General features: G+C 44.2%; 1 protein-coding gene across 10 annotated transcripts; it reads left to right on the top strand.

Moving 5' to 3' along the window:
• Positions 1-3247: 3247 nt before the first annotated feature.
• HNRNPF (heterogeneous nuclear ribonucleoprotein F) lies at positions 3248-24898 on the top strand. 10 transcript variants are annotated; one of them, XM_032607666.1, is made up of 6 exons: positions 3248-3347; positions 3674-3741; positions 15427-15592; positions 16417-16560; positions 18503-18562; positions 22577-24498. In XM_032607666.1, the coding sequence occupies exon 6, from the start codon at positions 22628-22630 to the stop codon at positions 23876-23878; it is 1251 nt and encodes a 416-aa protein (XP_032463557.1). In that variant the 5' UTR covers positions 3248-3347; positions 3674-3741; positions 15427-15592; positions 16417-16560; positions 18503-18562; positions 22577-22627; the 3' UTR covers positions 23879-24498. The 10 variants fall into 10 exon arrangements, with proteins under 10 accessions (XP_032463557.1, XP_032463558.1, XP_032463554.1 ...); XM_032607667.1 differs by lacking the exon at positions 15427-15592; XM_032607663.1 differs by lacking the exons at positions 15427-15592; positions 16417-16560 and having other exon boundaries at positions 3249-3347; positions 22577-24898.
• Positions 24899-25121: the final 223 nt, after the last annotated feature.

The following is a 25121-nucleotide window of genomic DNA, read 5'->3' as shown; positions in this document are numbered from 1 at the left end:
ATGCCACTCTCTCACTTTGTCACAGCTTACCCTTCCCCCACCCCATATCCTCAAGTCCATTCTCTAGTAGGTCTGTGTCTTTATTCCCATCTTGCCCCTAGGTTCTTCATGACCTTTTTTTTTTTCTTAGATTCCATATATATGTGTTAGCATACGGTATTTTTCTCTTTCTGACTTACTTCACTCTGTATGACAGACTCTAGGTCCATCCACCTCATTACAAATAACTCAATCTCGTTTCTTTTTATGGCTAATATTCCACTGTATATATGTGCCACATCTTCTTTATCCATTCGTCTGTTGATGGACACTTAGGTTGCTTCCACGTCCTGGCTATTGTGACTTATTTCTTGAATAAGCATTGGTGCTGCTTCAAAGGTACATTTTTCTATATTGGTCAAGAAAATTGATCACACAAGGCTGTGACCGCTGAGCCTGCTGGCATCTCACCTAGGTTATCTTATCCTTCATCCTTGGCTACTACAGCACCAAAGGAGAATCATTACATTTGGACTGGACCTACACTGTGGCTGGGCAGTTCGATTGTTTTCCCACTTCATTCTTTCCTTCTTTCAGATGGGAAAGGGAGGCAGAGAAGGGGCTTGGGAGCCAGCCTGAAAGACCTATCTCTCACTGCACTTGAGAGTGCAGCATTTTAACGAGTGCAAGACCCTGGAAATAGAGTGCCTTAGCCCAATGGTCAGACCTGCTATCCACAAGCTGAGTGACCTTAGGAAAGTTACCTTAACAACTCTATACCTCTGTATCCTTCTACTAAGTGGTGATGGTAATAGTAACATCTACTGGTGGGTTGCTATGATGCTTAAATGAGATTAAGTACTCCTAATAGTGCAAACCACAGTGAAGGTGCAATACATATTCACTATTGTTACCGCCACTGCTATTTGACAGATAACGGGATTTTGAGTAAGAGCCTCCTCTGAGCCTTGGTGATCCTGCCTATCCAGGCGCACTCCTGGGAAAGAAGGGGAGGGGGGTATCAAAGCTTAAAGGGCAAATTGTTCTTTCAAGGGATACCAGTTGTAAAATTCTAGACAATACAAACCTCTGTACCATTTGTTGTGGACGAGTGGTTTCCAGAGACGAGCTTATTTTTTAAAATTTAAAATACTTATTAAAAGGTATTAAATCTGTGATAATAATCTATTTATATTAACAACAGGAAATAAGCAGGCAGGTCAATCTGTAAGAGGATACATCTTGGGGTGATTTTCATTTGTGCTGAATTCAATTGTTTTTACTTCACTTTATTTTTTAAATATTTATTTATTTATTTGGCTGCGTCAGGTCTTAGTTGAGGCACGCGGGATCTTCGTTCCTGCATACGGGATTTTTGTTGTTGTTGTTGTTGCCGTACGCGGGCCTCCCACTGTTGTGGCCTCTCCCGTTGCGGAGCACAGGCTCCGGATGCGCAGGCACAGCGGCCGTGGCTCACGGGCCCAGCCGCTCCGCAACATGTGGGATCTTCCCAGACCGGGGCACCAAGCTGTGTCCCCTGCATCGGCAGGCGGACTCTCAACCACTGCGCCACCAGGGAAGCCCCCTTAGGGATTTTTGTTGTTGTTGTTGTTGCAGCATGTGGGATCTAGGTCCCTGACCAGGAATTGAACCCGGGCCTCCTGCATTGGGAGGGCAGAGTCTTAGCCATTGGACCACCAAGGAAGTCCCTCAACTGTTTTTAAACCAGACAGTAGAGGTGCACCTCGGTGCAGGTACTCGTAAGAATCGAACAAATGTGTCTTTTTCGATTTCAGAGCTTAGGTGAGACACTTTTGCGGACACAGAGGTGAAAAGAAAAGGTGGAGGCCTCTAAAGCCCCACGGCTGAGGAGGTAGTCCAAGTGGACCAGGTGTGTGCAAGCATCCTCCAGTTGGTGAGGTGAGATGCTATCTGTGGAAAAGGTCTGGGATCTGTGACACCAGTCTGAGCTATCCCAACCCTTACTGTGGACGAGGGCCAACATGTGACTGTGCTGGTGCTCACCTGCAAAAGATACTGTAGTGGACTCCCTAGGAGCAGGGGAACGCTCATCATCAGGCCAAAGCCCTATTCTTGCATTAAAGAAGGCCTCAAAGATTATTGCATCATTTATGAATGCTGGAGAACTGTCAGACTTGCTGAGGGGATCAAAAAGCCCCCATGCCACAACAGTGAGAGGCCCGCGTACCGAGAAAGAAAAAAAAAGCCCCCATGGCTCAGAGGCCCTCTTAGTGGATTGCATGAACATGTCTTCTTGGACCTGGTTTCAGTCCCTAAATTCTGAAGTCTTTTTTTTGGGGGGGGAGGGGATATAATTTGAATATTTGCCTCAGATTAGCTACTTGTATTTTCTCTCCAGAAACAGACTTTTCTACAGCCTGAGTTGTGATGGAGTCATTGGGTTTCTTATGAATACCTATTTGATTTTTGTAGGACCTGTTCTCTGAAATTATGCCTCATCAGTTTTCTAGTACATTTTCACCTCCTCCTTTTACTCTTCCCTTTTTTTTTTTCCTGCAATCAGCTTCTTTTGACAAACTGCTCCTTCCTTTACTATGGTCGCCCATTCATAATCTGGCCCTATTCCAAGCATCCCCTTAATTTAACTGGTGATTTAAAAAATAATCTTCTGCTTCACCAGTAATGAGTGCATTTATATCTTCCTCTTTATGGATTCTCCAAAAATAAAATGGTAAGAATTATTAATCCCAGAACACATGAAAGAATCTGTTCCACTGCCTCAGGCAGGGTAGCCATTTCAGCTACCATCCAGCCAGTCGGCTCAGGGGCTCTGACTGAACACTGTGCATTGCCTCGGCGTCTTGAGGGTCACCTTCAGAAACCTTGGGGCTTCTCAGCCCAAGTGATAGTCACGTAAGCAACCTCAGTCAACCTGCTAATCCCTCCCTAAACCCTGCCTTGGAGCCGCCTTTATCGGTCTCCGATGTTCTCAGTTCCCTCTTTCTTCACTCTCGTCCGGAAATGATTCTCATTTTCTTCTGTCACCCTAGTCTTCAATCCGGGCGTCCTTTGGGCTCACTGTTTGGGGGACTCTCCCAGTCACTGTCCTTAGAGGTTCAGCCGTGCCCCACAATTCCTCCCCTCCCCCGACCAGGGCTCGCCCACGTCCCACCCCTCCCCTTCCCGCAGCGCTTCCGGTCCTCAGGCCCTGGCCCCGCCCTACTACTGGCCGGCCAATCCCTGGCTCCGCTCCGGGAGCGTCACAATGCGCCCTCTCGGCCCCGCCCACAGACGACCGTCTCAGAGCCCCAGCCTCGCCGTGGTCTTTGCGTCTTTCCGGCTCCGTCTTGGAAGTGGGACTACGCCGCGTCTTCCTGAAGAAAAAGGTAGGGTTCTGCAGGGAAACCGGCCCGCGGTTACGCTGGCAGCCGGGAGCGGGCCGAGGGCGCGGGTTCCTGGGGCTGCTATTCCCGGGTGCTTGGGCGCAGGGCCGAGGGAGGGCAGGGCACTCCGAGAGCCGAAGGTCTTCCGGAAGCGCCGCGTGCGCACTACGGACGGGAGTTGTGGCCTCGGGCCCGCCGCGCGCCTGACCCAGCCTCTCCGGGGGGCCCTCTCCCGGGGCGCGCTGCCAGGGGTTTCCATAGTGATGGTAAACAATCCTCAACTGCCTCAGCTACAACTGCCAAGTCCCCCGCGTTCCATCCTCCTATAGGTGCTCAGAGGGACGACCGAGGTGCCGGATGTGAAGAAAAGCGGGGGCGTGGAGACTTGGAGCCCGAGGTGAGGGGTGGGACGGGCGGCGTGTCTGAGGCCCGCATACCGGGGAGCGGCCGGGGAATGGGGCCCCTACCATGGAGGACCGAGGGGTTGAGATTTGGGTGTCAGGGGAGGCGGGATCGGAGGTGAAGGCCCGCACACCCGGAACTGGGCCTACTGGGGGTTGGGGACTGCGGGGCTGAGATTTGGGGTCGGAGGAGGTGGGATCTGAGGTCAGGGGCCATACACCCGGGGACCGACTGAGTACTGAATGCGGGGACCCGGCCCGCTGAGGGTGGGGACCGCGGGGCTAAGATTTGGGCTTAGGGGAGGTGGGTCTGAGGTCGAGGGCCTTACGTTCGGGGACTGGACCGCGGGGCTGAGATTTGGGGTCGGGGAGGCAGAGTCCGAAGCGACGAAGGGAAGAAGAGCCTCGTGCGGACTCCTGAGGGAGCAGAGCCGAGCGCCCCTGCCGGGAGTAGGGTGAGAAAACCAGACGACCGTGCGAGGGGGTTCATTTTAAAATGAAAGCGGTACTTGCACGTGGCTGAACGCGTCCGCGAGTTGCACAAGACTGGTTGGGTGCTTGACTCCTCCCCCCTCCCACGTTCCCGCTCGCCGAGCCTCCACTTTGGAGCTTTGCGGCCTTTTCTTTCTCTCCGTGCGGCGTGTGTGCCCTGAGCCCTTGTCTGCATTTGTCTCCTGCTCTCAGAGGTATCGTGTCTGTATTTTGGCTGAAACTCTTTGGTTCTCGTTGTCTTTGCCTGATGACCACACTTCTGTTAAGCGAACTTAATTCGGCCGTTTCTTTTTCCTTGTCCTGTGCTGCTTTTATCTTTGAATGTACTTTGCTGATTCTTGACTGCGCCCAAGAAACTTCTGGACGCTGCCGGCGCTCGCGCCGCGCCTCCGCCGCCCTGTCCCCGCGTGGCTCACGGAAGGCGGTGCCGGGCGGCCTAGGGGAGGCTGCGCGAGTTTCGGGGACCCGACCGGCCCTGGGCCCCGGTCTTTTACGGAATCGCTTGGGGGTTGCAGCCCCTCCCCGTTAATCTGTACCTTAAAGGGTCTCTCGGAGGACCCCCACAGGTTCCCGCCAGACAACCCCAGGCGAGCCCCCCTCCGACCCCTTCCCCGGCCACCGGCGAGCCCCGCGCGTTCCGCGGGACGCCCTTCCGGCAGTTTTTTTACCCGAGGCCTTGACGAGCCAGCATGCTTCACAAGTGTTCTCGAGGTTCCGGGGGGCCCACGAGCGGCCGCTTCCCGGAACCGCCTGGGTCTGGCGGCGGTGGAGGTGGGGGAGGGGCCCCGGGCGGCAGACGTTAGGGGCGGGCCTCGGCTGGTCTGACCCTCGTGGAACCCGGAGAGTGGAAGGCTGCAAATAATTTTTTAGTGAAGGACATCATCGAAACTATCGATCTTAATATAATTCTCACTCTTACTTTTAGTCACGTTTTTAAAAGTTAACTATTTGTTTCTGAATTTCTAGTAAGAATGAAAATACCTCGAGTTCTCCGGTTAGACAAAAATGTCAGGGTCTATCAGTGAAAAGTAATGTTTTCAGTGCTAATTTTTAGACAGGATTTCGTCATTTTCAAGTGAGTATATTTCTGCTTTTTTTTTTTTTTTTTAATTTCTGCTCTTAATGAACATTGAGAGACACTGCTTTATAACTGGTGTTAAGCAGGTCCAGCCTTTCCCTTGGGGATCTCATCTTCCTATATGAATTTCTGTAAATTAATTAGGTTTATGATTTCCATATTATGGTCTCCTTTTTATTTTTAGTTTTGTCTTTTAGTAACATTCTTTTTGTAGTATTTGCTTTTTGTTTTTGTTTTAACTGGCAGGTGGCTGGTTTTCACTTGAGTATTGCTACAAGGCTCCTTTAAACATAAAATAACTCGAATAAAAATGTGAATTGATTTAAGGGAAAGAATTGATTAGGAGGAGAGTTAGTTCTTGAATATGGCCCAAACTGAGGGAGAGTGGAGACACGTGGTGCGTGTCCTTTGGAGTAGGTGCCTGAAGGGGGTACAGAAGTGGGAGGGGGCCTCCTTCCACAGAGGTGACTTTCCCACCAACCTGCCCTCTCCAGTCTGAGCTCTGGCTCTCAGGCTCTTTGTAGAAACACATTAATTGACCCGTACTGGATCCACACACAGAGCTAGGTGCTTGACCACATTTTCTAATCACGTACTCGAGACCAGTGTACAAGGAGGTATTACTGTATTCCCATCATGCAGATGTGTCCTCGGAACACAGTTGGGACTGGAACTCAGATCTATCTGACAGGGACAGTCCTCTGCCAGGGCCGCTGCCCCTAATTAGTTGCCCTGAGCAAAGACTCTTGTGGAAGACAAAAGACTGGGCAAAGGGAGAACCAGGTTCATCTAAGACCAGCCTGGCTTATTTTCACTATTTGTTTGTATTTCTAAGGACTTTTAAAATATAACCACAATACCATTATCACAACTAAAGAAATAATAATTCCTTGATATCATCAAATACCCAGTGTTCAAATGTACCCGATTGTGTAGTAAATATTTTTATATAGCTGGTAGGTTTGATTTGGGATCCGAACAAGGTCATTATATGTTTAGTAGATATATATCTCTTAAGTTATGTTTTAAGACAGAGCAGCACTGTCCAACAGAAATATAATGCAAGCCATATAATTTTACATTTTCTTATAAAAAGAAACAAAGTTCACTTTAGTAATTTAGTTTAACATGTTATATATCTAAAATAGACCCAAAATAATCACTTCATCATGTAATAAATTTTTGTAATTAATTTATTATTTTTTTAAATTTTTGGCTGTTGTTGGGTCTTCGTTGCTGTTTGCAGGCTTTCTCTAGTTGCGGTGAGTGGGGGCTACTCTTCGTTGTGGTGCTCGGGCTTCTCATCCTGGTGGCTTCTCTTGTTGAGGAGCGCGGGCTCAGTAGTTGCGGCGCACAGGCTTAGTTGCTCTGTGGCATGTGGGATCTTCCCGGACCAGGGCTTGAACCCGTGTCCCCTGCATTGGCAGGCAGATTCTTAACCACTGTGCCCGCCACCAGGGCAGTCCCCCAATAAATTTTTTTTTCTCCTGTAAATTTTTATATTATATTTTTCATGCTTTTTTTTTGAACTAAGCTTTCAAAATCCAGTGTATGCTTATTTTATAGCACATCTCAACTTGTACCAGGCACATGTCAAGTATGACAAGAGGCTACCTTATTAGACAGTGACGATCTAAAGGTTCTCTATTCTTAAAAGTTTTTTCTTTGAACAAATCAGGTTGTGTGTCACGTAGGTTTCCTTCCCCAGACTCTGGGTTTTTCTGACTGCATTCCCATGGTGGTGTTTGAATCTCTGTCCTCTGCATTTCCTGTAAAATGGTAGTTATCCTCTACAGGCTATCCTGATTCCGTTGAGATTTTATTTTGAAATACTGCATGGGAGGTGCTGTGTACTCCTGCCAGAGGCACGTATTGGTTGGTGTTCCTTCTTTGTGATGATAGCAGCTGTTGATGTTCGTTCTCTGAATGCGTTGTTTTGTTGATTGTTTCCAGATCAGTGATATTTTAATTCAATATTCCTTCTCAGTTATTAGCAGGTGTACTTCTGTAGAGAGGAAATTTTCTTTGTTAATCATTTGATTACTCTAAGATGTACCTTATAAAAGGCAGGTTAAGTTTTTGATTCCTTTTTTATATTTAGTATCCATATCCAGCATAATGAATTGAATCCTTAGACGCTAATTTTTCTGGTATCATTATGAAGTCATGGATTTTAACATATAGGATGTGCTTTAATTCACTGTAGCTTTTATTCTCTTTGATGCTCCAATTCAATTTTTGGCCAGTGGGAGCCTTTCAGATTGGTTCCTTTCTTGACACAATTTCAGTGGTCTTTGGCTTCCTTGGTTTAAGGCGTAATACTTCATTAGGTGGATCTGTCAAAGTTTATTCAACTGGATCTCTAGTGATGGGCAATTGGGTTGTGCTGCAATGGATAGCCTCTGCAGGCGTCTTTTCATTTTCTTGGTCATAGGGGTTGAACCATTTAACATTTCCACAAACAGTATCTGAGAGTGTCTGCTGATCTACAGCCTCTCCAAGCAGGTTTGTTGTCAAACTTTTGTATTTTTGCCAGTGTGATAGGTATTTTAAATGTTGTTTCATTTAAAATTCTAATTTATCTTACATGGTGATGTTGAGCATCTTTTCGTGTTTAAAGGCATTTCTTTTTCTGTCAAGTGTCCATACCTCTAGCCCATTTTCTTTTTTGGATTGTTGGACTTTTTGTTTCTTTAGAAGCTCTCTCTGTACCTTAAGGGTATTAACACTTTTGGGAAATAAATTGCAAATGTCTTTCCCATTTTATCATTGGTATTTTGCTTAGCTTATGGTATTTTTAGCCATGCATAAGAAGTTTAGGTTGTTTTGTTTATGTGTGTGTATTTGTGTATTTTTCTATATTATGGGGTTTGAGTCATGGTCAGGAAAGTTTTCCCTACTGCCAGTGTAAAGACAATTCATCCACGTCTATTTTTCTTGTTATTTAGGGTATTTCTTAGAAACATGAAAAATTCTTAGTTAACCCATATTTTACCTTCATCAATACGTTAATGTGACAGTATCAGTGATTGACTTTGAAATGATGAATTAAAGTTGCATTCCTGGAATAAATCCAACTTGGTCATGTTGTATTAAATAGCTTTGTGTATTGCTGGATTTGGTTGGCTAATGTTTATTTAGGAATTTTTCATGTGAGTTCATGAATGAAATTAGCCTGTGAAACTTGATAAACTAATTCTAAAACTCTTGGAAAATCAATTCCAAGTTTATTGTAGATCAAAATGTTAAAAAAACATCGATGGAAACAACAGAGCTTTAAGTTAAAAAAAAATATCCATATGGCCTTGGGCTAGGAAAAAGGTCTCTTAAACAGGACACAAAAAGCGATAATCATTTAAGGGGAAAAAATGACAAGAATGAAGAAAATTGTAAACTATTATGTTTCCCTTACAGTATGCCTTTTACAAAAATCCTCATATAGTATAAATATTTTACAAATTCCTACCACACTCTCTCCTTTTAAGTTTATCTACATGCAAAGATGGTCCATCATTGACATCTCCATTCTTCATCTTCCCCTAATTGAGGTCTCTTCTGCTTTACATGAATATTTGGTTAGAATAGTGCTGTTCACAATAAGCCTAGAAGACTGGCCACAGCCCGCAATTTAAAATTATAATTACTTTGCTTTGAGAAAATCAGCTTCATAGTACTGGTTTTAAATCTTTTTTAAGTTTGTTTGTTTTCCATTTTAACCATCTACTTTTATAGATTCTTTTTCAGAAGTTTAAAATTTTGTACATATGCACATGTACATACCTGTTTAGTTTGGGTTCATTTCTATAGTATTTTGTAAGAATTAAAATAAACATTTGATCACCCAGTTTAAAAAAAATAGTGCTGTCCAATAGAATTATGATGTGAATGATTTTTTAAATTTTTAAATAATTGATGTAATTCACATACCATACAGTTCACCTTTTTAAAGGGTACAGTTCAGAGGTGCTTTTTTTTTTTGTAAAAAAGTTGTAAAAACCATCCCCACTATTTAATTTCAGTATATTTTCTTTCTTTAATTAATTAAATTGAAGTATAGTTGATTTACAATATATATTAGTTTCAGGTGTACAGCACAGTGACTCGGTTATACGTATGTGTATTCTTTCTCAGATTCTTTTCCCTTAGAGGATATTACAAAATACTGAGTATAGTTCCCTGTGCTATACAGTAGGTCCCTGTTGGTTATCTATTTTATATATAGGAGTGTGTATATGTTAATTCCAACTTGCTAATTTACACCCCCCCCCCCTTTGGTAACCATAAGTTTTTCTGTGTCTGTGAGTCTCTTTCTGCTTTGTAAATAAGTTATTTGTTTTTGTTTTTAGATTCCACATATAAGGGATATCATATTTGCTTTTCTTGTCTGGCTTACTTCACTTAGTGAGATAATCTCTAGGTCTATCCATGTGGCTGCAGATGACCCAGTACCTTTTCTTATGTTGAAACACCCTTAAGCATTCTTAAGCATTCCTAGGATAAATCCCACTTGGTCAGGTGTATAATCCTTTTTACAGGTTGCTGGATTCAGTTTGTTAGTATTTTGTTGGGATTTTGTGTCTGTACCCATAAGGGGTTATCTTGAAATGTCTGTCTGGTTTTGATATCTACAAGTGTATTAGTTTGCTAGGGATACCATAACAAAGTCCTACAGACTTGGTTACTTAAACCATTTATTGTCTCATAGTTCTGGAGGCCAGAAGTCCTACATCAAGGTGTCAGCAGGTTTGGTTTCCTCTAAGAAGCTTGAGGAAGAGGATATGTTCCAGACCTCTGTCTCTGGTTTATAGATGGCTGTCTTCCCTCTGCTTATCTGTGTCCAAATTTCCCCTTCTTCATGTTGGAATACATCCCATCTTAATTATGTCATTTTTAACTTAATTACCTCTGTAAAGACTATATCCAAACCTGGTCACATTCTGAGGTACTGGGGGTTAGGACTTTAACATGTGAATTTTGGGGACACAATGTTCAGCCCATAACAGGGGGTAATTAATACTGGCCTTGTATATAGAATGCGTTGGAAAATATTTTAATAAAGTATATTTTAATATATATTTTGATTGGTTCAACACATCCAAAGTATCACTTCAATATGTAATCAGTATTTTGAAGTTGAGGTTTTAGGTTCTTGTTTTTGACGTTCGCAATTCATCTTAATTTTTTAAATTTAATTATTATTATTAATATTTTTTTGGCTGCTCCAAGAGGCTTGTGGGATGTTAGTTCCCCCACCAGGGATCGAACCCATGCCCTTGGCAGTGAGAGCACAGAGCCCTAACCACTGGACTGCCAGGGAATTGCCTGCAATTCACTTTATACGTACTAAATTTTATCACTTAGGGCACATCTCAGTTTGTACTTGGCACATTTTAAGTGCTCAGTAGCAGTGTGTGGCTATTGGTACCACATTTTTATCCTTTGTACCTAACTTGTTCTTTTTCCAAAGCAGTTTTTCTCTGTATTTTAAATTTTTTTTTACCATCGTATGCCTGGGTTGTGTGTTTTTAAAGTATCTGTTGGGAACTACACCACTGAGTTTATCTTAAGCCAGGAAAGTTTCCTTCCATTCTTTATCTGTTCTCGCCTCCATTTTGTCTTTTTCTCCTTCTGGAATTCCTATCATTCACATGTTGTTTCTCCTGTCTCATGTTATCTCTTACTCCTCTTAATTTCATCTTTTTCCCCTCGTTGTTTCTGGGTTTTTTTCTTTGTTTTGAGCTATTTCTTCCACTTGGTTTTCCAGGCCACTACCCTTTCTTTCAATTCATTCTACCCTTTCTTTCAATTCATTACTAACTTTATAAATTCAAAACTCAAGTTTTAGCACTGGAAAGTTTTTTATTCTGTAATCAAGTATCTGAGAGTGCTTGTTATTTTTTCCGTTAAAATATTTACAGTTTTGTACAGTACTTCTTGTTCCCAGAAAACTGTCTGCTGTTCTAAGCTGTTGTCCGATTTGTGGTATTCTGGTGCTGGAACCCCTCTCAAGTACATTGTCATGTTCCTTTCCTCCTCTTGGCTCTGTTCTCTACCCGCCCCGCCCTCCCCCAACCTCCCCGGGGCAGTGTGCTACGGTCCCCTGAGCAGCAAACATGGAGCACAAGGAGCTACAGCTGCCTCCACTCCTATGGGAGCTGCAGGGGACCTGACAAGATGTCAGCTCTCCACTAAGACCCAAGTGGAAGCTCTAGGCCTCCTGAAGGGGCTGTGGGCATTCATTAATACAGATGACGAAATATTTCCCTCAGTTGGGGAGAACAGATTTTTATCTTTAACACTGGAGGTTTCTTTTTCTTATTTTTTTCTTAAAAATTAATTATTCATTTATTTTGGCTGCACCGGGCCTTAGTTGCGGCATGCATGTGGGATCTAGTTCTCCGACCAGGGATCGAACCCCGGCCCCCTGCACTTGGATGTGCAGAGTCCTACCCACTGAACCACCAGGGAAGTCCCTGGAGGTTGCTTTTTATGAACACCCCACCTGATACTTTTTTTTCTGTTGTAACTTTAGATCTTGATTCTTGAGTCACTAATGCAATCAATAATACAGAGCAGTGATTGCTTGTTCTATGGCGGCTAATAATTTGTCCCTTGTGTTAATTTCAGTTCAAGCATTATAGACATAATTTACCTAACATTACACTATTTTTGCTTTTTAGTTAACACACCTTTTGAGAAATGAACACTGAGGAAAATAGTGTAATATTACCCCAGACTTAGCTACAGTAAGCTAAAGAGCCTAATAGCTAAAAGATAATGGAAAACAGCTTTCCTGTTGCTTACAAATTATGATATATTTTCTTCGATGGATAAAAATGTAGTAATAGCAACGAACATTTAAAATGTCATTTATTTTAATCACCCTGCCTATTCCTTCTCTTTTTTTTAATTGAAGTTGATTTACAATGTTGTGTTAGTTTCTGGTGTACAGCAAAGTGATTCATTTATGCATATTTTTTTTCATATTCCTTTCCATTTATGGTTATTACAGGATATTGAATATAGTTCCCTGTGCTATACAGTAGGACCTTGTTTGTTTATTTTATATATAGTACTTTGTATCTTAAAGCTTCTCTTTTCTTTAATAGCCTTTAGGTAGTTTTATGTGTTGAACTTGGTATGTTGTACAAATTAGGTCAGAGTTCTCACACTTGAGAGGCATGAGCTGCTTGATAATTTAGGTACAGTTGTGTGTGTGTGTGAGTATACTTTTAAAAAAAGTTGATCCAGACCTACATCATATTCTCAGGTGGAGTCCCTGACAGCAAAAAAATGTTTAAGAACCACTGAATTGGGACTTTATAAAATTGCCGGGTTGGAAGAGTCCTGAGGTTTCTAATGTAGTTTCCAATAGAACAGGAAAACATCCATAACAAGTAGGAATCTGGGCTCTGCTCATATACTGTCCCATGACTGGGAATTGCTTCTTCCCCAGACCCCATGTGTGCTCAAGTGGAAAAAAGACAGTAGCAGAAACGATATCTAAAATTCTCTTTTTTGAATTTAGTAAGAACTGAATATAAAGATTAAAAGGATTCACCACAAAATAAAAATATTTTTACAAAGCAACCAACACCAAAACATATCCCGACAAGTGGCTGCATTTTAAAAACGTAAATAATTTGAACAAGTATCTGGGGGAAATAAGTAGGTAATGTACAAAGGAAAAAATAGAATAATATGGTCTTCTAATTTCTACTTTTTTTTTTTTTTTTTTTTTTTTTTTTTGCGGTATGCCGGCCTCTCACTGTTGTGGCCTCTCCCATTGCGGAGCACAGGCTCCGGACGCGCAGGCTCAGCGGCCATGGCTCACGGGCCCAGCCACTCCACGGCATGTGGGATCTTCCCGGACCGGGGCACGAACCCGTGTCCCCTGCATCAGCAGGCGGACTCCCAACCACTGCGCCACCAGGGAAGCCCTAATTTCTACTTTTTAAACCTTAGCTTTTTTACCAGGGGGAGAAAGTTTAACATTTCCACCCCTGTTCATGCTTCTGATCTGTTTAAATGTCACTTCCTCAGAACCCCAATGTGAGTTAATCCCTGTTTTCTTAATTTGAGTTTTCAGAATTTGTCATACATTTGTTTGTTTCTTTATTGATTTCCTAGTCCACTGTTCTGTGGACTTAGCACAGTACCTGCATCTTGTAAGTGCACAATATTTCTGGGTTAATGAATGACTTGAAATTGGGTAAATTTTATCTACTGCACATCACTCAAATCCTTTCACATGCTTCAGTTTCCACCACAATGTTTTTGTTGCAGGGTACGTACCATCAGTTCTTCCTAAATTTGTCTCACTTCTTCCCATCCCGTCTCCATGCATCTGTTCCCATCATTCATTTTCCAGAGAGCAGCTAGACTGTTGAAAAACAAAACTCTATACTACATTCCATTTTGAAATAGTTAAGTGTCTTCCCTTAGAGTAAATAAAGTCCAAAATACCGAATCAGGCCTTCAGGGCTTTGGAGGATCTTACTCTGCTTCCCCGTTTCGTGGATCTCCCCGCTGGCTGCAGGTGTTTTGAGGTGCTTTCTGTCTCAGCATTACACTTTCCCCTGTGTCTTCTGTACATGTTGTTCCTTCACCCGGCAGGAACCCTATCATGACTGATCAATTATTAACACTCGACTAGCCAGTTAGCCAGTGTCACCAACCAGTTAAGCCAAGGAAGAACATGTAACGCTACTTAACTGAACAAATACATGCAAATATAATAAGTGAGAAAATGGATGCCAGTCGTTTAAATTACCAAGAATGTATTTTGAAGAGGATTTTAAGAAGTGAAAATAAGTGCTCGTGAAGCAGTCAAGATACTCATTTCCATAGAGATACTCTTTCCAAAAACAAGCCAATTTTGTGGCTTAATTTTTCTTCAGAATATTGTTTTATTTCTTTTGAATGTATGAGTTTTTAGTGTCTTTCTCACTTTCTGTGGGATGGCTGGATTTTGAATTAGATAATTTTGAAGCAGATACCAGCCATCACACCATTTCACCTACAAACAAGTATTTAAAATAACTCTAAAAATTTCTTTATTTTTAAACATAACTGCAATTCTATCATATCTGACATAAGTAAAATCAGTGTTCAGGTATCTCCTAAATTGTCTCATAAATGTTGACCAACTTGTTTGAATCAGGATCCAAATATGTCCCATGCATTGTGAATCCTTGATAATTCTCTTAAATTTTTTTAATTCAGTAAGCACTCCCTTGGAGATATTTTGTTGAATGGCTGGCTATTGTCCTTGTTGAGTACCCACAGTCTGGCTTTGTAGGCTGCATTTATCATATTCTCACCTAGAACCATTCCTTTTCCCTGTAAATTCTGTAGTTTGTTCGTTATTTCTAGTAAATAGATTAAGACTTTTTCCTCTTAGATAATTTTATTACTAAAAGTATTAAACATACACAAAAGTAGAGACAAAAGTATGAAACTCCATGTACCTATCCCCCAGCTTCAATAATTACTAAATCATGGCCCATGTTGTTTCATCCATACTCCGACTCGCTGCAGATTATTTAGAAACAGATTCTAGGCATCAGATGTATATCTAATGACTTTTTTAAAAAATCACAGCAGCATAGCTACAACTAAAATTTTATCGTTTCTTAATGTAAAGTCAGTCACTGCTAAGATTACTGCAATTGCCTTATAATTGTTTTCCAGTTCATTTGAATTGAGTCAAAAGTTAATAAAATGTAACTGCTTGTTAGGTTATGAAGTTTAAACATTGCGTGTTTAAAATTAATCTTTTTAAAATTGTGCAAAAATATTTACATGACTAGGCTCAAATCTACAAAACATGGTACTGTATACACAAAGACGTTCTACCTTTTGTTCATTAGTTTCCATTCTGAATCCTTTCCTGCCTTCAGAGATGATTCTTTTTTAAAATTTAAATTTAAATTGTATGGTTTCTCCTTCCACATGCTTGGTGCCGGTCACCCCTCCCCTCCGCCCGTACTCTGGACTTTGCTCCACCCTGGCACCTCTCCTGAGAGCTCACTCAGAACGGTCTTCCTCGTTGCTTTCCTTCCCTCCTCCCACTTCCTGCCTTGGCCGACCGCGCGGGCCGCACCTGCAGGACGCGTTTCCATTGGTGACATCTTGGCGGGCCCGTCGGTGGCACTTCCTCCTTTACACCCCGTGACCCACGTCCGGCTCGCCGCCCTCCCAGTCACGCGGCCTCTGCCTCCGGGACGCAGCCCCGCGCGCCGGCCTTCCGGACTCCAGGCCCCGGACCCGTCGTGGTGAGCCGCCGCGAGCGGACGACCCCCGCCCACACTCCCCCCAACCCCCGCGGGTCTCGGGAACTCTTCCCCACCTCTTTCCGCACAGCCGCCCCCTCTATCCCCGGAACTCTTCCCCCTCGCTGCCCCGGGAATTCCCCTCCCCCCCCCAACCCCACGGCCTCAGGAAGTCCCCCCGACCCGACCCGGGAGCTCCGCCCCTAGCCCGGGGAGGCGTCCGCCGACCTCGGGTCCCGCGAACTCTTCCTCGCCGCCCCTAGAAGCCCCTCTGACTCGGGAGCTCCGCCTCCCCCCCCCCCCCCCCCCCCCCCCCCGCGGTTCCAGGAAGCCCGGCCGGAGAACTCTTCCCCATCTCGCCGCCAACTCTTCCCGCCTCCCTCTCCGGTCTAAAACCTCTTCCTGCTCCAGTGAGTCCCCCTGCCCCGGGAGCTCCCCTCCACCTCCGGGCTCGGGGAGCCTTAGCCTCGTGACCTCCTTCCCCTCCCCCCAACTCGCGCAACCCGGGAAGCCTCTCCTCCCTCCCCCCACCCGTAGCTCGCCCCGCCCCGGAAGCTCCCGCTGACCCCGCCCAGGCCCGGGGATGGGGCGCCCTGTTGTCGCGCGTTCCTGTAGGGCTTGGCCGACCCGAGACTGTCGGATCGCCCGGTGGAGGCCGAGCGAACCCCTTCACCTTGTACCGGTGCGTCCGCCAGGAACCTGGTGTCCGGGGCCCATACCGCGCTTCCCGCCGAAATCGCTCAGACGCGCCCCTGCCGGCCCGCGATTTTGAGAGCGCACTTTCAAGCCTCGTTTGAAGCGTTTCCCCACAGCCAGTTGAGTTTCAGTTTCAGGTTAATAACAAAAGGAGATGCACCTGGCCTTTCCCCGGAATCCTCTGCGTTTTTAAGCGTCGGGTGGAATTGGGGGTCCTTTGGCTGTGAACCGCGCTTGCTTCATGAAGATAGAAATCGGTCCTGCTCCTTTCAGCGGTAAGTCTTAGGGCCAAAGAGTTAACCGCGTAATCTGAGGCCGGGTCTCACGCGGACTGTGGTTTAAGAGGGAGAACTTTCTGAGTGATTAAGACAGCCAGAACAGTCTGAGTGCTGCCAGCTGTAGGTTAAAATTAATTTACAAATGAGGACGAAATGCTCTTCACGCCTCACTGGGACACAAATAAAGGGGGTGAAGCTGGGAACCCGCCGAGTTCCCGTCTCTGAAGAGAGACGGTGCGGGTGCAGTTTAAAAAGCGCCCTGTGTGCTCCCTAGAGAAACCTAATCAGCCGTGCGTTCAGGCGCACCCTTTTTATCTTGATTGGTCCACCTGGATCCGAACTAAATCCTGCCTAACCTGTATATTAGAGTGAGGAAGAGCACGTTCTGGAGACCGTCCCAGGAGTCCTGGGAGCCTGTTAGAAATGCTTAGTCTCGACCCCGGCCCAGATCTATTGTTTTAGGATCTGAATTTTTAACAAGATCCTCGGGTGGTCCGTGTGCGCACTTACGTCATAGTCCAGTTGCGGCCGTGTGTGTGTGTGTGTGCGGGTGTGTGGCGCGCGCGTAAGATCCTTGGTTGTCCCCCCCCGTTCGGTACGTTCAGTCGGTCTCCAGTTGCAGCACCCGAGAGCAGTATTTTGTTAGCCGCCGCCGCCAGCAGCGATTGCAGGGTGCTGCCGGGGAGAAGGGTGGGCGACCAGTGTTCCCCCGCAGCGCTTCAACTCTGTGTGCGACGCGGTTCAGTCTCGTGAGAATCGGCTTCCTTGCTTCTGGCCGTCCCCGAGTGTGCGTGCCCGAGGAGGCGCCTCAACCGTTGGTGTGCGGACCACACTGGAATGAGCCAGGAGCAGGGGTAAACCTAGGCAGAAGGGGTTCCGCCCGTTAGGGTGACTGGGTTCTACCCTTTAGATTTCACTCTTTTCTGGGGGCAGAGGAGAGGGACGGTTGATGAAGCCTCTTGAAAACCCTCTTCTAGAGAATCTGAAACTGTTACTTCTTAAATTGTAATACTTTATATTTATATAGGTCTTTACCCAAAAATAGCATCCCGTGTAATAATTACAGGACGTTAATAAAGCAAGGCAGATATTACCTCTAAGACAGCAGGCTCAGAAATTAACTTGACTTTCTCAGTTTTACGTTTCTAAAACTAAGAATGTGCTTTAATTCTCAAACTAATTCGCTGGACCATAAGTATTTTGGGGACAGCTTTGTCCTGTGGCTGTGGATGATGGTCCTGATGTTTTTCCTATTGAAAAGCATATTTCAACATTTCCTCCCCTCACTCTTCCTCAGTTAAAAGATTAATGTTAGATCAAATACATTAGGTCTCAAGAAGTGAAGCTATCACATAAAACTGGGAAAGAAAGTCTTGAGTATCTCCAGTCAGTCCTCCAGGGATGCTTGTAAATTGTAAATACTGTTGGAACAGTCTCTAGCAAACCACCTTTCTCTGGAGCCCATCCCTGTGAAAATCTGGCCACGCCTCTGGCCTCCCGTGCGAGTCGGCGCCGCAGCTCCTCGCCCCCCGCCCCCCGCCCGCCCGCGACTTCCCGGAACCGCGCTGACCTTGCCCCCGCTCCATCCCGGTAGTGCCCCTCCCGCCCTCGATATTTAAATTGCCTTAGCGCGCTCAGGTATTCGCGTATAGAACTCGCGTTTTGAGTACATTTCTCAGGGCAAGTGGGAGGGTTCCAGGCTGGTACTCTCGGCGTTGCCCTAGGAAAGAGGTAAAGCGTTTCAAAGCTGTGGGGGCTGGCGGGCATGCACTTTCTTGAAGGCAGCCCCGCGGTTTTGTAAACGGCCTCCCACAGCCCGGGCTTTGGCTTTTCCGGAGGAAGGGAGCCCGGAGCCCAGCCAAGCCGGGGAACCGCTGGCTCTGCTCACTCTGGGAGTGCTGGGGCACTGCGGCAAGACGGCCTTATCGCTCTCTTTTAGGACAGTTCGTTACCTGCCTGGCGTGTCTTCGACTGTGGGCATCCCCCGCTGTTCTTTAAGGTGAGCTATTTTAAGAAAAGTAATTTCTCAGTTTATAATTGATTTACTTTATTGACACAGAACACTTTCTTGAGTGTGAAGTAAATTTTTTTTTCACTAGCTGTAAATCTAATGTTGAGCAGAACTCCAGCTTTCTTAACTTTCTCAAGTGTAGTTAATGTTCTAAGTACTGTAAGTCTGCAAAGAGTCCAAATGTAGAGGATTCTGAGGGCAAAGATGAGGATATTGCATTACGTACATTAGAAATATAGATAAGTGTTTTGGAAGAGTGCTCTCCTCACATTGCCTTCAGAGGAGAAGTCACTTTATTTTTGAAACATTATTTTCTGAAACAAAAAACATTTATAATTGTTTTATATTGGGCGTTTTAAGTAGTCCTTACATGAAATGTCTGTGTTCTTTTATGTTTCCTGCTTGTCTTTTTTTATTTTTTCCCCCTGCTTGTCTTTTTTAACCTAACCAGGCTGCCATAGTCTAGAGAGTGGTGTTCGCCCCACCTGACCATCAGTTAATCTCTTGCTAATCTTGGGCCTGCTGTGCTGGGGGTGGGACCACAGTGACCTCCGGAACAGATCAGTCTGTCCTTGCTAGGCTCTCTTGCATTTTTGAAGGGTTTTAAACAAATCATGAATTTGTTTCCCTAGAATGCTGTGGGATCATAGAACTGTAAGACTTAATTTGTGGTAGGGGAAGATTTTATGGGAAAGGTGGTATATTTGAGCTGAGACCTTAAGGATTAGTGGGATTTAGCTAGACAGAAGGTTGGGTGGAGTATATTTGGAGAGATAATTACCACATGTGTCACACCCAAGGCAGCAGAGAGCCTGGCACACTCCAGGCGCAGAGAAATATAGGAATAAGAGGATGTATATTTTTTTAATGCAAGTGATGTGAGCGTGTGTTGCAGGTCAGAGCTGCAAGGCCTGAGCGCCCCCTTAGCCCCGTGGTTTGTGTTCCAGGCAGTGGGAAGCCACTGAGGTCTTAGAACAGGAGAGTGACATAAAGTCACTTTAAAAGAGCTACAGATTAGGTTGCAGTAAGGGTAGGAAAAGTTTTAAGGATCAGATGTGAATGTGTCCTGGAAAGGGCTATTGGTACTGGGATTAGAAAGAAAGAGGAAGTAGAAAGGGATATGAGGGAAGTGCACAAAGATGATGATGATTTGATAATTCAAATCATAATGCCAAGCAGTGTGCTAGGGACTGAGAAGAGATGTGAGAAACCTTTATTGCTTGTTGGAGTCAAGACTTACTGAATAGAATTTAGGTATGGGTTAGCAATAGGATTAGGGTGGAGAATGGGATGACCCCCAAAGAAATGATGAGCTCATTGGATTTAAGGGCTTGGGAGTTGTTCAAGGATTACTTTAGTTTCATTCTAGAGCTTCTGGGTGACAGGTAAGGCTGACCAGGGTGCTGCTATAGAAGAGTTACAGTAAAAAGGCTGTGTTCATTTGTGGTACATAGGTGGTACTATGGAGTAGAGTTTGTGTATACCAGTCTTGGCCTCAGGGAGCCTGAAGCTGGGAACTTGGGTTCTGGAGCCCAGAATTGGCCCTGGACATATATAAGGATCAGGTGAGGCTGCCTACAAAGCGGGGGTGGGGGGGGCATAAAAGAAAGAAGGGCCAGTGATTGCATACAGTTGAGCCTTGAGGAAGGGCTCAGAGGGGCAGAGTGCCTAAGGAATTAACCGGAAAACCAAGAGCCATGGGGAGAAAGGATTTCCAGAGAGAATGGTTAAATCCTGCTGTGGGAACTGAAAAGATGGAGGTAAAAAAATGTTCCTTTCTTGCCGTGGAGGTCCTTGGCAGAGTGAGATCATGCCCTTCTTTTTATGGTGGGGGTGGGTAGAGGCCTTTTGAGGATGAGATTTTACTGAAAGGGAAAGCAAATCAGCAAGTAGCTGGAGACAAACTTGGTATTAGGGAAGGGGTATATTACAGGGTTGGTTAGAAATGAGATAATCTCCTTAATTGATAAGGAAAATAGTGTTCTGTGAAGCATTTGTGAAGATGGGGATTTCTTGGGACAGGTAGAGTTGACGGAGCAGAGCGACAGATAACGAGCTCAGCTATGAGAAGAAGCAACTCCTTGTTTATAAATTTCTAAATCTTGTTCTAATTTGCTTCACTGTGTCTCTGTTAGCAGTTTGCTTTTCTTTTTCTTAACCATTCATGCTTTCTAATTTGTTTAAATTGTGGGGTTTTTAGAAATCTGTCTGTTTTGCTCTAATAGTGTAAATACCCCATTCCATCTGGGATAGTTTTGGGATTCATCTGAGGTAGGATTCTGCTTTATATTTTTCTACATAATGACCAACGTGCCCAGATTTCTTCAAAAGGTGGCTTTTACCTTTAACAGCTATATCTGTTACACTTGATGTGAAATGACAATTTCATGAAACAATTTCCTTGTAGTAGCACCCGTTTTGAGCATTGATCACTAGTTTGGGTCCTATCTGTATTTTTATTGTCTCTCTGTTATGTGTATATTGCTATCTGATGACTCAACTCCTATTCTTCACAATACAGCCCTTTACATGGATTTGACCTTTACTCTTTTTCAGTTTGGACTCTTGGGTGTCAGATGCCACTTGCACTTCCCTGTCAGGAAGGGCACCTGTCACGCCTCTTGTACACTGAGGAGTTCATTCCCTTTGTAGTCCCTCAGTGAAACACAGCAAAGTATGTGTGTTATGTTGATCAACATGATGTGTTCTTTTTAAGATTTTTTCCTTTTTTTTTTTTTGATGTGGACCATTTTTAAAGCCTTTATTGAATTTGTTACAATATTGCTTCTCTTTTACGTTTTTTGGGCCTCGAGGCATGTGGGATCTTTGTACCCCGACCAGGGATCGAACCCTCACCCCCTGCACTGGGAGGCGCAGTCTTAACCACTGGACAGCCAGGGAAGTCCCCATAATGTGTTTTATGATCTTCCCCCCAACCCCGCTTTTCTTTTCTTTTTTGGCCGCACTGTGCTGCTTACGGGATCTTAGTTCCCCAACCAGGGATTGAACCCAGGCCATGGCAGTGAAAGTGCCGAGTCTTGAACACTGGACCACCAGAGAATTCCCAGTTGATCCTTTTTTAATATATGAAACTGAGAAGCATATAATTTGATTTTTACATTTGCGTCACACTTAACTGATATTGCTGATGCACTAATCTGCTTGTTTGGATATGTCTTAATTTGACCTCACACTTAGGTTTGACAATAGGAATAATGATACTTCCTTAGGCTCTGGAAGCCATTGCTGTCTTGTATCCTTGCATCATTGTTGCTGATAAGAACACTGATTCTAGTTCACCCCAGTGTCACAGGAAATGTTATTCTGCATTGTGATTTAAAATAGCCTGTTTGTCACATCTTTTTGCTTCTGTAGTGTCTTGCCACAAACAAGCAAATTGGTTAAATGTAGGGCTTGTAGTTGAAGAATCACACAGGAGCTGTTTTAAATGAACCACCAAATTTCATCACAACAGATAACGTGGACTAAATAAAACAAGAAAATGCCCTGCCTAATATTTAGATTGTTCTGTGTTCGAAGTACCAGGTCACACCTACCCTCCCTTGCCTTTTACTTTAGCAATGCAACAGTACAGCTCATCTGTTTTCCTGTAGTTCTGACAAGTTCTTAGTATTTCTGAATGTTGCCTCAATTCATTCTCTTGTCTTTCCTTAGAGAACTCATAGTAATTGATCATAAGAATTTGTAGATTTTGTCTTATTGATTGAAGCTTCCAGATCACTATTTTGCTCTTCAAATTTTACTCTCTATTGTTTCACTTTTTTCTTTTTTTTAAGACCCCCTAATTTGTTATTTTCAATCTATCTGTGAGTAATGTAACTATTTTTGGAGAGACGTAGGATTGAATCTCTGCTCATATATCTTAACATCTTTAATTTCACTCATCCTTCCTCATCTGTAAAATGGAAACTATTTACTGTATATTCTTGTTATACATATTAAATGAAAATTTATGTAAAGTAGTTTTTGCTTTCTTTTCAGCCACAAAAAGCCGCATCCAAGTTTGTTTGACGTCTGCTCTGTCAAGTGTCCATGATGTTGGGCCCCGAGGGAGGTGAAGGCTTTGTAGTCAAGCTCCGTGGCCTGCCCTGGTCCTGCTCTGTTGAGGATGTGCAGAATTTCCTCTCCGACTGCACAATTCATGATGGGGTCGCAGGCGTTCACTTTATCTACACTAGAGAAGGCAGGCAGAGTGGTGAGGCTTTTGTTGAACTTGAATCAGAAGATGATGTAAAAATGGCCCTTAAAAAAGACAGGGAAAGCATGGGACATCGGTACATTGAGGTGTTCAAGTCCCACAGAACCGAGATGGATTGGGTGTTGAAGCACAGTGGTCCAAACAGTGCTGACACCGCCAATGATGGTTTCGTGCGACTTCGAGGACTCCCATTTGGATGCACCAAGGAAGAAATCATTCAGTTCTTCTCAGGGTTGGAAATCGTGCCAAACGGGATCACATTGCCTGTGGACCCCGAGGGCAAGATTACAGGGGAAGCCTTTGTGCAGTTTGCCTCACAGGAGTTAGCTGAGAAGGCTCTAGGGAAGCACAAGGAGAGAATAGGGCACAGGTATATTGAGGTGTTCAAGAGCAGTCAGGAAGAAGTTAGGTCATACTCGGATCCCCCTCTGAAGTTCATGTCAGTGCAGCGGCCGGGGCCCTATGACCGGCCTGGCACAGCCAGGAGGTATATCGGCATTGTCAAGCAAGCAGGCCTGGAGAGGATGAGGTCTGGTGCCTACAGTGCAGGCTATGGGGGCTATGAGGAGTACAGTGGCCTCAGCGATGGCTACGGCTTCACCACCGACCTGTTTGGAAGAGACCTCAGTTACTGTCTCTCTGGGATGTATGACCAAAGGTATGGAGATGGCGAGTTCACTGTCCAGAGCACCACTGGACACTGTGTCCACATGAGAGGTCTGCCCTACAAAGCCACGGAGAACGACATTTACAACTTCTTCTCTCCACTCAACCCAGTGAGAGTCCATATTGAGATTGGCCCTGATGGAAGAGTGACCGGTGAAGCTGATGTCGAATTTGCCACTCACGAAGAAGCTGTGGCGGCCATGTCCAAAGACAGGGCTAACATGCAGCACAGATACATAGAACTTTTCTTGAATTCCACGACAGGGTCCAGCAACGGGGCATATAGCAGCCAGATGATGCAAGGCATAGGGGTATCAACCCCGTCCACTTATAGTGGCCTTGAGAGCCAATCCGTGAGTGGCTGTTATGGGGCGGCGGCTAGCTATGGTGGCCAGAATAGCATGAGTGGATATGACTAGTTTTGTAGTAGCTTTTGAGTTATTTCATCAGATTTTCACAGGCAGCCAACAAGCAGTGAAAAGCAGTTATTACTCTAGAGGAAGCTGTGGGACCCATTTTGCACCATGAGTTTGTAAAATCTGGATTAAAAAATTACCTCTTCAGTGTTTTCTCATGCAAACTTTCTTCTAGCATGTTATATTGAGTAAACTAAAACCATTTTCAGCTTTTCTCAACATTTTGGTAGTGTACTTTCTGGAGTGATGTTATCTGAGTTAAAGTAGTTTTAAGTACATTAAATGTGGATCTTTTACACCACATCATCGTGAACACATTGGGGAGGTGTGCTTTTTTGGAAAACTCAAGGTGCTAGATCCCTAATTCAAAGAGGAACATTTCTCATGTTTGTTCATTCTAGTTTATTTTCATTTAAAATCTTTTAGGTTAAGTTTAAGCTTTTTAAAAGTTAGTTTTGAAAATTGAGACACATTACTAATACTGTAGGAATTGGTGAGGCCTTGACTTAAAACTTTCTTTGTACTGTGATTTCCTTTTGGGTGTATTTTGCTAAGTGAAACTTGTTACATTTTTTTTGTTGACTAAATTTTTTTCTTAAAATAAAAAGACTTTTTCACAATGACTGGCACAGACTATATACTCACCAAAAAATAGCAAAATGACTGGGTGGTTGAAAATTTCATTTTACTACTGTATTTCAGTGTGAATTTTAAAATTTAGCACTATGATTTCCCTTGTATTCTTAAAACGAGGCTAAATTAAACATTCAGATTTAAAAACATTAAATATATGAGTGGAAATGGTGACTACAAAGTATGAGAGTAGAAGCCTACAGTCCCATCTTCCTGTGACTTGTGTTCTGTTCATCAGCCATTTGTAATGTCCTGCTCTTCCCTTCCTTTATGCCGGCTGGCACCTGTTCATAGCTAGAGATTTTTAGTTTTGTGTGCTACATACACTGAGTCATTAGCCACAATTTTTATGTTTGTTTTTTAATGTAAGATGTGCTGATTTAAAGTCTTTGTTCCATACTTAGGATTATTTCTGTAGCACACGCTGCTGGGTTACAGTTACTGGTTATTGCAGGATACACATAATCTCAAGTTTGAAACCCATTTCCAAATTGTTACTAAAAAATTGTCTAGGGCTTCCCTGGTGGCGCAGTGGTTGAGAGTCCGCCTGCCGATGCAGGGGACGTGGGTTCGTGCCCCGGTCCAGGAAGATCCCACATGCCGCAGAGTGGCT

Source organism: Phocoena sinus, chromosome 16 (assembly GCF_008692025.1).
Source record: "Phocoena sinus isolate mPhoSin1 chromosome 16, mPhoSin1.pri, whole genome shotgun sequence".
Taxonomy (NCBI): domain Eukaryota; kingdom Metazoa; phylum Chordata; class Mammalia; order Artiodactyla; family Phocoenidae; genus Phocoena; species Phocoena sinus.
This window is presented reverse-complemented; position numbering and strand designations above follow the sequence as displayed.

Excerpts from the sequence above, each read along its gene's own strand:
- HNRNPF (XM_032607663.1), top strand. The coding sequence starts at position 22,628 with ATGATGTTGGGCCCCGAGGGAGGTGAAGGCTTTGTAGTCAAGCTCCGT.